At 39.5% G+C, this 14728-nt stretch overlaps 1 protein-coding gene across 2 annotated transcripts in view; it reads left to right on the plus strand.

Moving 5' to 3' along the window:
• CNOT10 (CCR4-NOT transcription complex subunit 10) overlaps window positions 1-14728 on the plus strand; it is a 63069-nt gene that overhangs the window by 42859 nt on the left and 5482 nt on the right. For both annotated transcript variants that reach the window (XM_079933120.1, XM_079933121.1), the window contains exons 14-17: window positions 9735-9848; window positions 13314-13444; window positions 14010-14045; window positions 14242-14369. In XM_079933120.1, the coding sequence (XP_079789246.1) occupies window positions 9735-9848; window positions 13314-13444; window positions 14010-14045; window positions 14242-14369 (409 nt within the window). The remainder of the gene's footprint in view (window positions 1-9734; window positions 9849-13313; window positions 13445-14009; window positions 14046-14241; window positions 14370-14728) is intronic.

Genomic DNA, 14728 nt, shown 5'->3' on the forward strand with positions numbered 1-14728 from the left:
ATATTTAGCTATTTATAATGTTTTCAGTCTCTGCTATTACAAATAATGCTGCAGTGAATACCATTGTGCACAGTTTTTTTAAGGGGAATCCTTAATGATGAAGGTATTTGAAACGATGTTTAAGTTTAACTTAATTTTTACAAATATATTTGAATGAATACTAATCTTAGGGTTGCTTTATGTATGCATATGCAATTTAAGAAGTTTATGATTCCACACTGGTTGAACAGCTGCAGAGTTGTATAATTTAACTTTACCTTCTGTAAGTGGCATTAAAGAGAAGGGTATGTGCAGGGTGGCATACCTCCTCTCAAAGAGTTTTGTGCCTTTCACAACTGTTTTCTTTCCACACACCCTAGTAGGAGGATTGGTGGTTTTCAGAGAAAACTACTTCCCTATTTTTGTGGAAAGGGGCAAAGGGTCTCCATAGGGAATTCCGTCATCATAAAGTGAGGTAAAGATGGGTTTGCTGATATATATTAACCTTTTTTTCTTATGGAGCAGATGGGAGAAGGGAAATGGAACAAGACAGAAGGAGCCTTAGGGTAGATTTATAAAAAGAACCGCTCCACAGGACAGTAGTAAGGGTAATGTGGAGACAAATGGTGTGGGGGAAGGAGTCGTAAAAGATTTGTGTGGTAATTTTCAAAGCTATAAAAGCTCCCAGCGCAGTTGGGTGTGTTAAAGGGCAGTTCCGTGGCAGGAGCCAGCTGTCTTCTACAGAAAGGGGTCTGAGCACAGTGGTTCTCCGTTGAGATCCTGGAATTCTTAGAGATTTCATCCATTTCTGACCTGAATTCTTTTATGTGATTGGAAATGTGTGTGACTAGTGTATAGTTTAGTTTTTATGGACTATTATATTTGACCCCTCTGTTCTATAATACCCAAGACACCAGTGCAAAACCTCATTTCCTATTTCCAGCATAACTAATATGCTGTAAATTATCATGACTGTTCTAATGGCCACTTCTTAGCATATGGTTCAGAGCTTCTTGACTATTTTCTTTTTTTTTTTCATTTGTATGTAAAAGAAGATGGGGCCAAAAAAATTCATTCTAACCGAGTTACAAGTATGTTTTCAGAAGGCATAGGACACCTGAAGCAATTGTGAGATTCCATATTAAAATCAAGGTAGCTTTCAGGGCTTCCCTGGTGGCGCAGTGGTTGGGAGTCCGCCTGCCGATGCAGAGGGTGCAGGTTCGTGCCCCGGTCCGGGAGGATCCCGCGTGCCGCGGAGTGGCTGGGCCCGTGAGCCATGGCCGCTGGGCCTGCGTGTCCGGAGCCTGTGCTCCGCAAGGGGAGAGGCCGTGGTGGTGAGAGGCCCGTGTACCGCAAAAAAATTAAAAATAAAAAGTAAAATAAAATCAAGGTAGCTTTCAGAAAAATATTCTCACAATTAAAACAGAAATTTGTCCTCCAAACAGGAAAATGTCTCAGAAATCAACTAAATAGTTTAATTGTGAGGCTCAGATGAACTTAGAGATACCAATATAATGGATGAAGAAAAGCATATATATAATGACACTGTGAGAATATTGCTTCAGTTCCTTAACCACCTAAAGCTCTGCAAAGCCATTGGTTTCATTCAATTAAGAAAACACACACAGGGACTTGCCTGGTGGCGCAGTGGTTAAGAATCCGCCTGCCGATGCAGGGGACACGGGTTTGAGCCCTGGTCCAGGAAGATCCCACATGCCGCGGAGCAACTAAGCCTGTGTGCCACAACTACTGAGCTTGTGTGCCACAACTACGGGAGCCCACGTGCCTAGAGCCTGTGCTCTGCAACAAGAGAAGCCACTGCAATGAGAAGCCCACGCACTACAACAAAGAGTAGCCCCCGCGCACCATAACTAAAGGCTGTGCACAGCAACGAAGACCCAACACAGCCAAACATTAAATAAATTAATTTATTTTTTAAAAAAAAGAAAAGAAAACACACATACACTCTGTAGCCTTGAGTTAAATAAATGCGATGACTTTAAATTTTTAAAATAGAAGATTCTAGGTTCTGAGAGAAATGAGAACTTGTCCATGCAAAAATTCCATAGCAGCTTTACTTGTGATAGACAAAAAGTAGAAATAGCCCAGTCATGCATCAGTGGGAGAATGGATAACTAAATTACAGGCCAGGAATTCCCTGGCAGTCCAGTGGTCAGGACTTCACGCTTCCACTGCAGGAGGCACAGGTTCAATCCCTGGTCAGGGAACTAAATCCCACATGCCCCGCAGTGCAACCAAAATTTTTTTAAAAAGAGTTTAAAAAAATAAAAAATATATTGCAGGCAACTCTGTGTATTGGAGTGCTACTCAGCTGTAAATAGGAACAAGCTGCTGATGCACAAGTCAACATATGAAACTCAAAACATTTCGTGTTTCTTCTTTTACTCAATATAAGGCACATGCTGTATGATTTTATTTATACTATTTATACGACAGGCAAAACTATACAAAACTAACTTATGTTCATAGAAATCAGAACAGTGGTTAGGGAACTGACTGGAAGGAATCTTTCTCGGGTGAAAGAAATATTCTGTATCTTAATTGGGCTGGTGGCTACTTGTGTATATTCAAACTTATCAAACTGTGCAGTTAAAATGATGTATTTTAAGGTATAAAAATTATACCTAACTTAAAATTTTTAAGGTATTTTGAAATTTTTCAAAATTAATATAATTTTAAATATATTATTTGGGGAAATATAATTTAACCACTAATGATTGATAAATGGTCAGTTTCTCTTACATATATATCACTTATGGGGTGATATGACATGGAAAACTTAGTTTCTTGACAACAGCAAAAAAACCCTTTCTTTGTATTTTACGTCTATTCCTTAGACCCTAAGACTGCAGTGTCCGGTACCAGAACCACTCATCACATGTGGCCCCTGAGCACATGAGATGTGGCTGGTGAAAGGTCAGATGTAGGACACACACTGGATTTCAAAACTTTAAAAAATGTAATATATGTCAGTAATTTTTTATATTGACTGTATGTTGAAATGATATATTGGATTAATTTAAATCTATTAAAATTAATTTCACCTGTTTCTGCTTTTTTTAATGTGTCTACTAGAAAATATAAAATTACACTCATGGCCCCAATTATATTTCTGTTGGACAATGCTGCCTCTAAGGTTTTAGAACTGTTTGAAGTGTTTATATTTGTTGATACATGGTTTCTACAAATGTATAATATTGTTCCTATGCCAGTTTTCTCACATGCCACAAAATTTAGCTGAATATCTCTTCTGAAAAATTTGTCTTTAAAAGGCCTAAGGTCCAAATAAATCTTAGAATGTAGAAGCATGTGTGGGATTGGTATGTTGGCCATTTGCTTTGATTTAAATATTAATGTTGCCACGTGCATTTGGGAGATAATGATTGTCATATAGTGATTGGTTATAAGGATGTACTTTTTAAAATAAATTTATTTATTTTTGGCTGCATTGGGTCTTCATTGCTGCACCCGGGCTTTCTCTAGTTGCGGCAAGCGGGGGCTACTCTTCCTTGCAGTGTGCAGGCTTCTCATTGCAGTGGCTTCTCTTGTTGTGGAGCATGGGCTCTAGGCACGTGAGCTTCAGTAGTTGTGGCACGCAGGCTCAGTAGTTGTGGCTCATGGGCTCTAGAGCGCAGGCTCAGTAGTTATAGCACACGGGCTTTAGTTGCTCCACGGCATGTGGGATCTTCCCGGACCAGGGATCAAACCCATGTCTCCTGCATTAGCAGGTGGATTCTTAACCACTGTGCCACCAGGGAAGTCCCAAGGATGTACTTTTAATTTTTTTTTAAGTCAAACATTTATTGACTGTATCACTCATATCTTATATTTTTAAAACAGCTTTATTGAGATATAATTCACACATACCATACAATTCACCCATTTAAAGTGTACCATCCAGTGTTTTTTAGTATATTCACAGCATTGTGCAGTCATCAGCACAGTCAATTTTAGAACATTTTCATCACCTCAAAATGAAACCCTGCACCCTTTAGCTGTGACCCCTTTATCCCCAATCTACTCGCCAGCCTTAATCTACTTTCTTTCTCTATAGATTTCACTGTTTGGGACTTTCCTATGAATGGGATCATACAATACATGGGCTTTTATGACTGACCTCTTCCACTTAGGATAGTGTTTTCAAGATTTACCCAAGTTGTAGTCTGTATCAGTACTTCGTTCCTTTTTATTGCTGAATAATATTCCATTGTATGTATATACTACATTTTGTCTATCCATTCATTGATAGACATCTGGATTGTTTCCATCCTTAGGCTATTAAGAATAATGCTGCTATAAACATTCATGTACAAGTTTTTGTGTAGACATATGTTTTTCTTTTTCTTGGGTGTATACCTAGAAGTAGAATTGCTGGGTCCTATGGTAACTGTTTAATCATTTGAGGAATTACCAGGCTGTTTTGTAAAGTGGCTGCACCATTTTACAGTCCCACCAGCAGTGTAGGAGGGTTGCAGTTTCTTCACATCCTCACCAACACTTGTTATTCATCTTTTTGAATATACATTGTAGTGGATATGAAGTGGTATCTCACTGTGGCTTTGATTTGCATTTCCCTGAAGACTAATGATGTCAAGCATCTTTTCCTGTGCTTATTGGACATTTGTATCTCTTCCTTTAGAGAAATGTGTATTGAGATCCAAGACCCTTATCAGATATATGACTTGCAAATATTTTCTCCCATTCTGTCGGTTGTCTTTTCACTTTTTTGGAGGTGTCCTTGAATCGCAAATATTTTTCATTTTGATGAAGTTCAATTTATGTTTTATTCTTTTATTGGTCGTGCTTTTTGTGTCATATCTGAGAATCCTCTGCCAAATTCAAGGTCATGAGGTTTACCCCTATATTTTCATCTAAGAGTTTTATAATTTTAGCACTTAAGTTGAGGTCTTTGATTCATTTTGAGTTAATTTTTGTATACAGTATGAGGTAAGAGTTCAACTTATTAATTCTTTTGCATACTAGTGGTATCTTATGATAAAGAAAAAAGTTCATAGGATTAGTCACATATTAACATTTTAGGGAATTCCCTGGTGGTCCAGTGCTTAGGACTCGGTGCTTTCACTGCGTGGCCCGGGTTCAATCCCCAGTTGGGGAACTATGACCCTGCAAGCCAAGTGGCGCAACCAAAAAAAAAAAATTTCATTGTCGCATAGTGTTTTAATAACTGTCATGGATATGTACGAAGTCTTATATGTTGCATAATAATAGGACATCTTTGTTATTCATTCTGAGATTGTGATATTAGCGAACTTTTAGTTTCTAAAACTAAATCGGAGGCTTCTCTAGAACCTGGAAAAGAGTATAACAACTAGAAAAGGGTAGCAAATAACACTGAGGCCAGACTTAAAGCATACAAGATAAAAATGAAATTTCAATTTGTCTTTTTTTTTAATAAGAGGCTCAAAATGGATAAAAGGAAATGTTCAGACCAAATTTAATTAGGCCCAGTTATTCCACAGGTATAAATTATGGAACCTTAATTAGTTCTTTTAGACTCTGATGTGACACTCAGTGAATTATTTCCCATTCAGTTAAAAGGGACCTCCCTTGGGCCAGTGTTTATAAAAGAAGATGAGTCAAACAAGTGGTTAATAACATTAATATTACAGGCAGTTTTAGTGTACTTAAGGAATCATATTTCTTTTGGTCTTACACAAGTGGTTCTGTTATAGCTCATGAGACATTCCTAAAACAGGTTTATAGCTAATAATCTTTTGAATCTCATATTGCTCTTGCTAGAGACTTGACCCCATTTCAGTCTTACAGCTGGGTCTGGTCCTACTGAAACTTTTTTATCTAATAAACTCTGCCAAAGCGGGAACCTGCCTGTGTGACATATCCTTCACCTTATCAGCAGTTTGTGTTCACATCAGCATGATTCACACCTGAGTCCCAGGACCCCATTCAGCTGAACTGATGATCACATTGATCACAAGCGGGGGTTAGAATAATTCTTCAGTGGTCTCCCACTCTGGAGAAACCCCACAGGGCTCCTGCTGACATTGAACAAATCATTTAACCCCTTTGGGCCTTTCATTCCTCTTCTGTCAAATTGGATTGCATTGTCTTAAGGTCCTGTCCATGTATAAAATGCAATGTCTGTGACTGTTGCATTTTATTTGCCACCAGGGGTAAGACTGGGTTCCTTGAGATGCTAGATTTGGTTGAGGAGGAAAACTTCTTCAGCTTCTTTGAGCTGGGCTTATATTAGTGTTGGATTTGGAGTGTGTTTGTCAGTAAGATTCTTTTTGCACAGAACTGTTATTAGAAAGCAAAATGTTAAAAAAAAAAAAAGAAAGCAAAGTGTTTACAGAAGACATGAAGTGAAAAACTTATCTAATTTAACTTTTTAATTTTCTTGAATGGGAAGTTGACAGGTTTAACATTTTCTAGATTTTTGTAGCTAAATGGGAACAGCTTGTATATTTTTTTAAATTTTAAAATCCAGTACCATGTTCAGTTTATTGGAAGAAATTCTTTATAGGATTTTTTAAGCCAGTTTTTCAAATAACATTTGCCATGAAGTTACTTTGTGAATTTATTTTCCTTTGACCGATGGTGACTGACTGGATTTACCCCCATTTTAGCCTCTTTTGATATGGGTTGAGCTATTTCAGACACTTGGTTCATTTTACTCACAGAATATATGGCTTGACAAATTTTAATGCCCAGTCTTAACATAGCTTGTTGCTGTAGTTTGGTCCTTTAAGGAAAATTATTTCCCCATTTCTCTTTCTTCTTCTTCATCCTTTTGTTCCTTTCTTTTCCAAGGGTTGGCATTCTGTAGACCTAAAGCCAGCTCCTCCAGCATGTGGAGGAGAGGGTGGGGCTGTGTCAGATCCGCCACAGTGGGGGGGAGAGGCTAGCGTGTCCTTTCCCTTGAGGTATAGTTCTTCCAGTCTAATGAACTGTCAGATCCACTGAGTGGCTGGTAAAGCAGATTGGACAGTGACTCAAGGAAGTAAGAAAGTAGTGGGGCAGGCTGGTGGGTGGGGGGTCAATATTTTAAGTAGCAGCTATCAGAAGTAAAGTGATTTCTCCAGAGGCTCAGTAGAGAGAGCTGTGCGTGTTTCTAGTGTGACTGGTCTGCAGGAATTATGTAGAGTTGAGTGTTGTTTTCTAAGAGGAAAAGGAAGATGAGTGAGAGGGTGGTGAGAGATGAGTTAGGGTGGGTTGGAAGGCACTCTGACAAGAGGAGCATAAATGCCCCAAAGTTTTGCATTCACATATTCAAGTATTTTTTAATAGGAGGCTTGTATTATTAGTATAAATCTTTCACCCTGTTCTAATTTGATATGGTATCTTATGGGGAAAGAGGTAAAAGCTAAGGAAAACAAGATTTTTACCTTATACATAATTATAGTTTGGGAAACAGAATCCTGCTGCAAATCTTACATGACTGATTTCTGGACCCAAAGTGGGCTTGACAGTGGGCTGGAGCAGTAATAGCCCCCCTACTGTCAGGAGAGGCCAGGGCAGGCTTTTCCCAGCAAGCCTGCCTGAGGTGAGGCCTGTCCTAGACTCTAGGACCTAGAGCGTGCAGGGTGACTCCCCTGTGTTTGGGAGCTGGGAAGGAGCTGGCCTGGTCAGCAAGGTGGCCTGCCAGCAGGACAGGTGGGGGTCTGGGTGCCTGGAGAAGTAAATCTAAAATGTTGAAAGCTGTGGTCTTCAGTGATTACCTATTAAACACCTACTGCAGATGGTGAGAAATTGCTCTCGTCTTTGTGTAGGAAACAAAAGATGCAGGCTTCTGCTTTTAAGGAGCTGTGTTTTACCCTGGCCTTTGGCAAAGTCACAGATGAAAACGGATATTAAATTGTATGACTGCCATGAGCTGATGGTGGTCTTGGGCCTCTGGAGACTTAGGCCTTTAAACGTCATTCTTTGTCTTCATAATGCATATCTGGCTGATGAATGAATGTTTATTGCCATTTAAAAATAAAACTACAAATAAACCAAAAGAGGAAATTAAGTCACCTAATCTTACCACACAGAGCTTAACCACTGAAGTGCTCCTGAAAATGGGAGATAATTAGCCAGTGCCTCCGTCCTGTGGGCCCTGGAGTCTTCCATCAGGGAGAGGACTTCCCCCAGGGGCCGTGGCTACAGGGTAGCCTTGCTAAGTGAAGACAGCTCTTGGAGACACAAGGATGACAGTCGGCTTGTTAGGAAAATCCCTTTGGAAATAACACTACTTGCCTGCTCTTAAATTACTCTCTTCTATGAACAGGGTTCAGATTTTACATTAGGTGCTCAGTAACAAAATTTAAACTTGTAATGTTTCAATTAAATTCTGTTTTCTTCCTTTTTAAAAAGACATTACATATGCGTGCATAGTTATGTATGCATTAGGAAAATCATAATGTAATCTTTTCTTTCTGCTTTATTTTTAGGGCAATCTTATGAATTGACAGAGAAGCAGTGTGATAGGATGGGAAGAACTGTGAATTGAGAGTCCACAGTGTTGCCCGTTAGTTAGTCCAGACTTTAATCACATACTCTAAGCTAGTGAATATATTTAATCACTTTGGATCTCAGTTTCTACACTGATATAAAACAAGGACCCACAGTGGGCAGTCTTCTAGCCCTTATCATCATAACCTAAGGCCATAAATACCAATTTCCTCGTGCCAGTCTACTTTTCTGTGTTGTTAGGAGTTGAGGGGCTGCTTTTCGTTTAGTAGATAATTTTATAAGGTTCCAGCAACCAGGAGTGAGCCAGTAAGGAGGAAACGGCAGGCTGCTTCTGAATTTGCCTGGCTGTGCTTTTACCAGAGGGGCATTTCTGGTCAGAGGATTTCAGAGTGTTAGAAAACTCTGTGTTGCCAGGATGGTTACATTCTTCCTCAGACTAAAATTACAACCCAAGTCCACTTCATGATATACATATGTATTGTAATTTGTAAACATAATTCAAAACCCTGTATCTAAGTCAGGTCATTTGTGGTCGGCCATTCAGACCTCATTTCTATTTGACAAGGGTTTATTTTAAGATTGCTTTGTGGAGCGGTTGTTTAACATTCAAATGATCTATTAGTGTCAAGTCTTTGGCTAGACTTGTTTTAAATGAGCTGCCCCTTAAGTAGAAAACAAAACAGAAATTTAGGTTTCCAACCCAACCTAGCAAAATCGGTGTAACTTAAATTTTTACCTTCACATGTATTTGTTCAGCCTGTTTTTTTCTTGAATATTCATTTAGGATAATAGTACCTATGTGAATGAAATTCTTTTAGTTACTCTTGATACTGTTGCTTAGCAAGACCTATAGACTTCTTAATAGTTTCAGAGAACACTTTACAGTAAGCTGAGCTAAATGGATTTTTTAGTAAGTTAATTGTGTTTCTTAGCAGAGTCGCAAATGTGCTTCCATAGCGTTTCTAGGATATTAAAAGAAATGTTCTATGGAAGTAAGTTCTCACTAGGCCATTAACTATATTATTTTTTTACAGGCTAAATATATATTGTAACTCCATTTGGTTATTTTGTTGGAGATGGGATGGAAGCTAAAGATGATCTAGGTAAATAGCTAAACTGAACCTCAGACGGTAGTTTACACATCATTCTAATTCTTACCATTAGTACCGTGGCTTCCTCTCTCCTTTCCTGGTGTCCAGATTGCCACAGCTATAATTAGGGAGCTCTTTCCTGTTTAACAAATATCATCATTGTCACTTTGTAACTCAGGTCTTCAGCCCTTGCCTTTTGTGTTCCAGGTGCTCCATACTCGCCTGTAGTGCTTACGTGGCTCTGGCTTTGGGTGATAACCTTATGGCTTTGAATCATGCAGATAAACTTCTTCAGCAGCCCAAGCTGTCAGGATCCCTGAAGTAAGTGTGACTTGCCCTGTGTGTCCCTGGTTTGTTTTCTTTGGAGGGTTTCAGTTAGTTTGTGGTGCATATTGCTTCTTTTACTCCCCCAGTGGAAAATTATCTTAGGGAAAGCAAAAAGTTTCTTTCTTAATTTGGTAATTGTGTGTTTGGTAGTGAAATTTTTTTCACTTGCTGCACCTCAAGGGTTATTGGAAATGGCATTTGCCGTTCTGAGCATTAGGAAGCAGAATCTTTGGGCTCTGTAGTTTCCACTGCTGGGTCTGACTGGAGCATGTTATCATATATTAGCTCCCAAACAAGCTTAGTCCTCAAGCAGAAGACCCACACAAAAAGGAGTTTGGTCAACAGGATAAATCTGCTTTGAAGAATTAAATTAAAGTAGACAAATAAGAATTTTAAAATATTTTTCCAGACTACTGTACCATTTCCTGAGTACATGAGTTTTATTTAAACTCTTCAGATGCCTCTTCAATATTAGTGTCATTGTCATGCTAAAATTTTTCTAAAGCACATCATCTTTTCTTTTATGGAAATTGAGGAAGATGCAGCATTCTTTGAATCTTTGTATGATGCTGATGCTAGAAATTTTACCCAAGACCACAAGTACTCTGCATAGCATTAGGACAGTTGTTTTTTCATTCATCCTGTGGGTATATAGTTATAATTTCCAAAATATGTTCTTTTGCCTTTCAGCGCCCTTTGTGTGTAACATGCAACATTTAGAACTGTGAGATCGTACTCTGAGGAACAATTCTATAAATGTTTAATTATTTTTGTCTTTTAAAAAAGTATTACTTTATATAATCATCTAAAATTTACATTGATTAAGGTTGTTTCAGGTCAGTGTTCCCCAACCATGCCTTGTGTTTTATTATTTTTTGTTGTTTTTCATGCTTTGTGTTAAAAAAAAAAACAACAAAATTAAAAGAGCATCCAGGAACATAGGAGAATTTGTCACAATTCAAGTGTGAGCGTTCCTGCTTGCCTGTGAGAAAACCTTATCTAATATCCAGGCCTGGAGGGTCCTGAGCTCGAGGTCAGGGCGGTCGGTCGCGTTACCTCTAAGGCGCCTTCCCTCCTTCCCGTGGCCCAGCCCCATGAAATACCAATCAGGAACGTCGGCCTGCACCGCCCCACTGGACATGCGCTGCTCAGATGTGGTGTGTGTGGTCGTCAGTAGAGCAGAGTTGTGTGTGTTTTTTTTCTTTTTAACAAAAATGAAACACGAATCCTGTCTGCTTTTTTTAATTCTCTGGCTGACATTGTGATCACTATTCTAAAACAATCCCAATTAGATTCTTTACTTGGCATTTACTGGAAGGTTTTTAACCTCATTTATCAACTTCTTCCCTCTGAACATCAAAACAATAAAATTCTTAGATTTTATGATTTCTTAGCCAACCCTGAGGGGTTGGCCAAGCCATGTCTGATAACTTCATCTTTAATTCTCTTAACTATTCTATCCTAAGCATTGGTTTCTAATTACTGGCCAGACCACTATCTTTCCAGTGAGGATGAGCATTTTCTGCCCGTGGCAGCCCAGATACCACAGCAGCTTTACCCAGCTGCTTGTTGCCTTCCGTACACCTCATCTGGAGTTCTGGGCTCTGAGTGTCATGAAGGCATTTAATTTGATTTAAAAAAAATTTTAAGTAAATTCACAGAAAACAATTTGAAGTCGTTCTTTGAATTTGTGTGTTTGTGTTTTATAATGATTATTGGCTTATAGATACTGCTTTAATCACGTTTTTTAAAATATCTTATTTCAAAATACATTTGAGGTTACTGATTTTTTTAAAAGCTGTCATTTCTTTTAGGGTATTTGGTGGGGAAGCAAAATAGAAGGGCATTACAGCTCCTGCTAGTTAGAAGAAAGAAATTGCTTAATAAAGAAATAGCTCTTGAGTGATTAATGTGCATAAATCCCAGAAAATGGTCAAACTGAAAAGAGCCTAAGATTTGAGGACCCAAGATCCATGTGGACAGATTCAGTTGGGACAGGCCAACTAAAGGAGGTGAGAACTGAGCTGGCCTTTAAAAGGAGTTGGATTTTGGCCTGGCTTTGCACCCCAGGAGGCAAGGCCACAGGGAGCACAGTGGGGTGTCCCGCTCAGGACGCTGTGTCTGGTGGGAACAGAAGAATCTTTGGGGGAGTGAGAATGTTGACTGAATACAGGAAACTGGGACCAAATTGTGGAGAGCTTTAAATCTATAAGTTTAGCTTTGTTTGTCTTATTTTGTTCTCAAGTAGAAAAAGTCATTAAGATTTTGAGCAAGGTGTAATATGGCTGAGGCTGTTTTAATTTTGAAAAATCAATCAGATGATCATGGGGAAAATGGCTCAAAGTAAGACTGGAAGAAGCAGGCTGTTGTAAACCTGGGGAAAGCACATCTGCCCAACATCAGTGGACAAAAAATAGATGATGTGAAAAGGAGGACACCTTTGGAATAGAAGTAAAGGTGATCCAACCCAGATCTGGTCTGGCGTCCTGGTGCCTTTTGACTGTTCCAGCAGCAGAGGCTGGAGGACCCTAATTCTTTTTTTTTTCTTTCCCTCTTTCTTTTCTTTTGCTGTGCTGCACAGCTTTCGGGATCTCAGTTCACCGACCAGGGATTGAACCCTGGTATAGCAGTGAAAGCCCAGAATCCTAACCACTAGGCCACCAGGGAACTCCCTGGAGGACCCTAATTCTGATCCTCCGCTCCCGGGGAATCCATCCTCAGATCTGCCTCTTATTTTAGAACTTCATTACCTTCTTATGTTATTTTCTGTATAAACAGAACAGCGTAAATTTGCCAACTTTATTTTATTTTAAATTTTTATTGAAATATAGTTGATTTACTGCCAACTTTAAACTGCTCTCTTTTTTTTTTTTAATTAATTTATTTTGGCTGTGTTCGGTCTTTGTTGCTGTGTGCGGGCTTTCTCTAGTTGCAGTGAGCGGGGGCTACTCTTCGTTCTGGTGCGCGGGCTTCTTATTGTCGTGGCTTCTCTTGTTGCGGAGCACAGGCTCTAGGCACGCAGGCTTCAGTAGTTGTGGCACGTGGGCTCAGTAGTTGTGGCTTGTGGGCTCTAGAGCTCAGGCTCAGTAGTTGTGGCACACAGGCTTAGTTGCTCCACAGCATGTGGGATCTTCCCAGGCCAGGGCTCAAACCTGTGTCCCTTGCATTGGCAGGCAGATTCTTAACTGCTGTGCCACTAGGGAAGCCCCTAAACTGCTCTCTTAATTGATATGTCATTTGTTCCTACTTAGCGAACATAAAAATTATTGTATATTTAAGATATTTTTAAAGAGATAAAATTTAAATGACTCAATCAACCCATTTATAAACTTAGATTTCAATTCAAAGACTTGAAATATGTGAAACACACATACACCAAATTCTATTATACTTGAGTATTTTTGTGATGACCTACTTTTCAGTTTGGAATCTGGTTGGTTTTTTTTTTTTTCATTTTAGGTTTCTGGGCCATTTATATGCTGCAGAAGCCCTCATCTCTCTGGACAGAATCTCTGATGCTATTACTCATTTGAACCCGGAGAATGTCACTGATGTCTCCTTAGGGATCTCTTCAAATGAGCAGGACCAAGGTTAATGAGGACACATTTGATCAGAACTCTTCACCATTTCCACTGCCTTTCCGTTGTAACTCAGGATGTGTGGAAATTTAACGGCACGGTTGTAAAGGGAAGGGAGTTTTAGGTCGGCACTGTACGGTTTTGGCTGTACTTACTTTATGCTAATTGTTTGCTGAGGAGACCTAGGAGTTGATTATCACATGGTCTAAATTCTAACTTTTGAAAGGCTGATAGTGTTAGAACAGTTTGTTTTGATTCTTATATTTTTCTCTTCAGAGGGATTCCACAATCCAGGGGAGAGTAAAAGTATCGCATTCAAAAGTCAGTTTTAAATCATGGCTAAGTTTTTGAGGGAGTGAGACTAGTTTTCACTTTATTCAGGGTTATTTCTCAGGCCATGGTGGTGGTGGTGGTAGGTAGCATTCTCATATCTTTTATTAGAACCTCTACTACATGAAAAGGAAATACTGTGGTAGATTGCTTTAATATTAGATTTCCATTTCATAAAGAAAATTAGGTTTTTAGAAAATATACTCTGTTGTCCGACCCCCTCAGATTTACTTTCATGTCTTTGTAGGATCAGACAAAGGTGAAAATGAAGCAATGGAATCCTGTAAGTAAGACGTTTTGTAAAGACTTAAGTAGCCTGGCCTGCTTCCCAAAGACTCACCCTCGAGCCTCTGTGTCCTTCCTTTGTCCGCCTGAGGAGTAGAGCTAGGCTTTATTCTGAGCAGCTCTTCAGGCAGTAGAGGGGGTTGCTCCCTGGCCCTTGGCCTGGCCTCTTCACATGTGTCTGGTCTTCTCCCCAGCTGGGAAGCGGGCACCTCAATGCTACCCCAGTTCCGTCAACTCAGCCCGGACCGTGATGCTGTTCAACCTGGGCAGCGCCTACTGCCTGAGGAGCGAGTATGACAAAGCACGGAAGTGTCTCCACCAGGTGAGGCTGGGCCAGTGCCAGACCATCTTGTGAGGCAGCCAGCAGAGGGTTTGGAGTTTCTAGGCTCTGTTATTTTGTTTGAGGCTTCTGATCAGTTTGTTAAACATTGGAATATTACTCCTCCAGACATATTCTTGGAAGGTACACAACTGATTGTTGTTGCAAATGAACCTAGGCACCTAATGGAGAGTTTTCCTGAAGATTTTAATCATTGAAATTTCAAAAGATTGGAAACCATCTAAATAAGGGCTCACAAAAATCAATAATGGTGTGTCCATATAGTTGAACACAATGCAGCTGTAAACCCTATATACTAAAATGGTAACATATCCAAGACATATTAAGTGAAAAGAACAAGA

Source organism: Stenella coeruleoalba (genome assembly GCF_951394435.1).
Source record: "Stenella coeruleoalba genome assembly, chromosome: 10".
NCBI classification, from domain to species: Eukaryota; Metazoa; Chordata; class Mammalia; order Artiodactyla; family Delphinidae; genus Stenella; species Stenella coeruleoalba.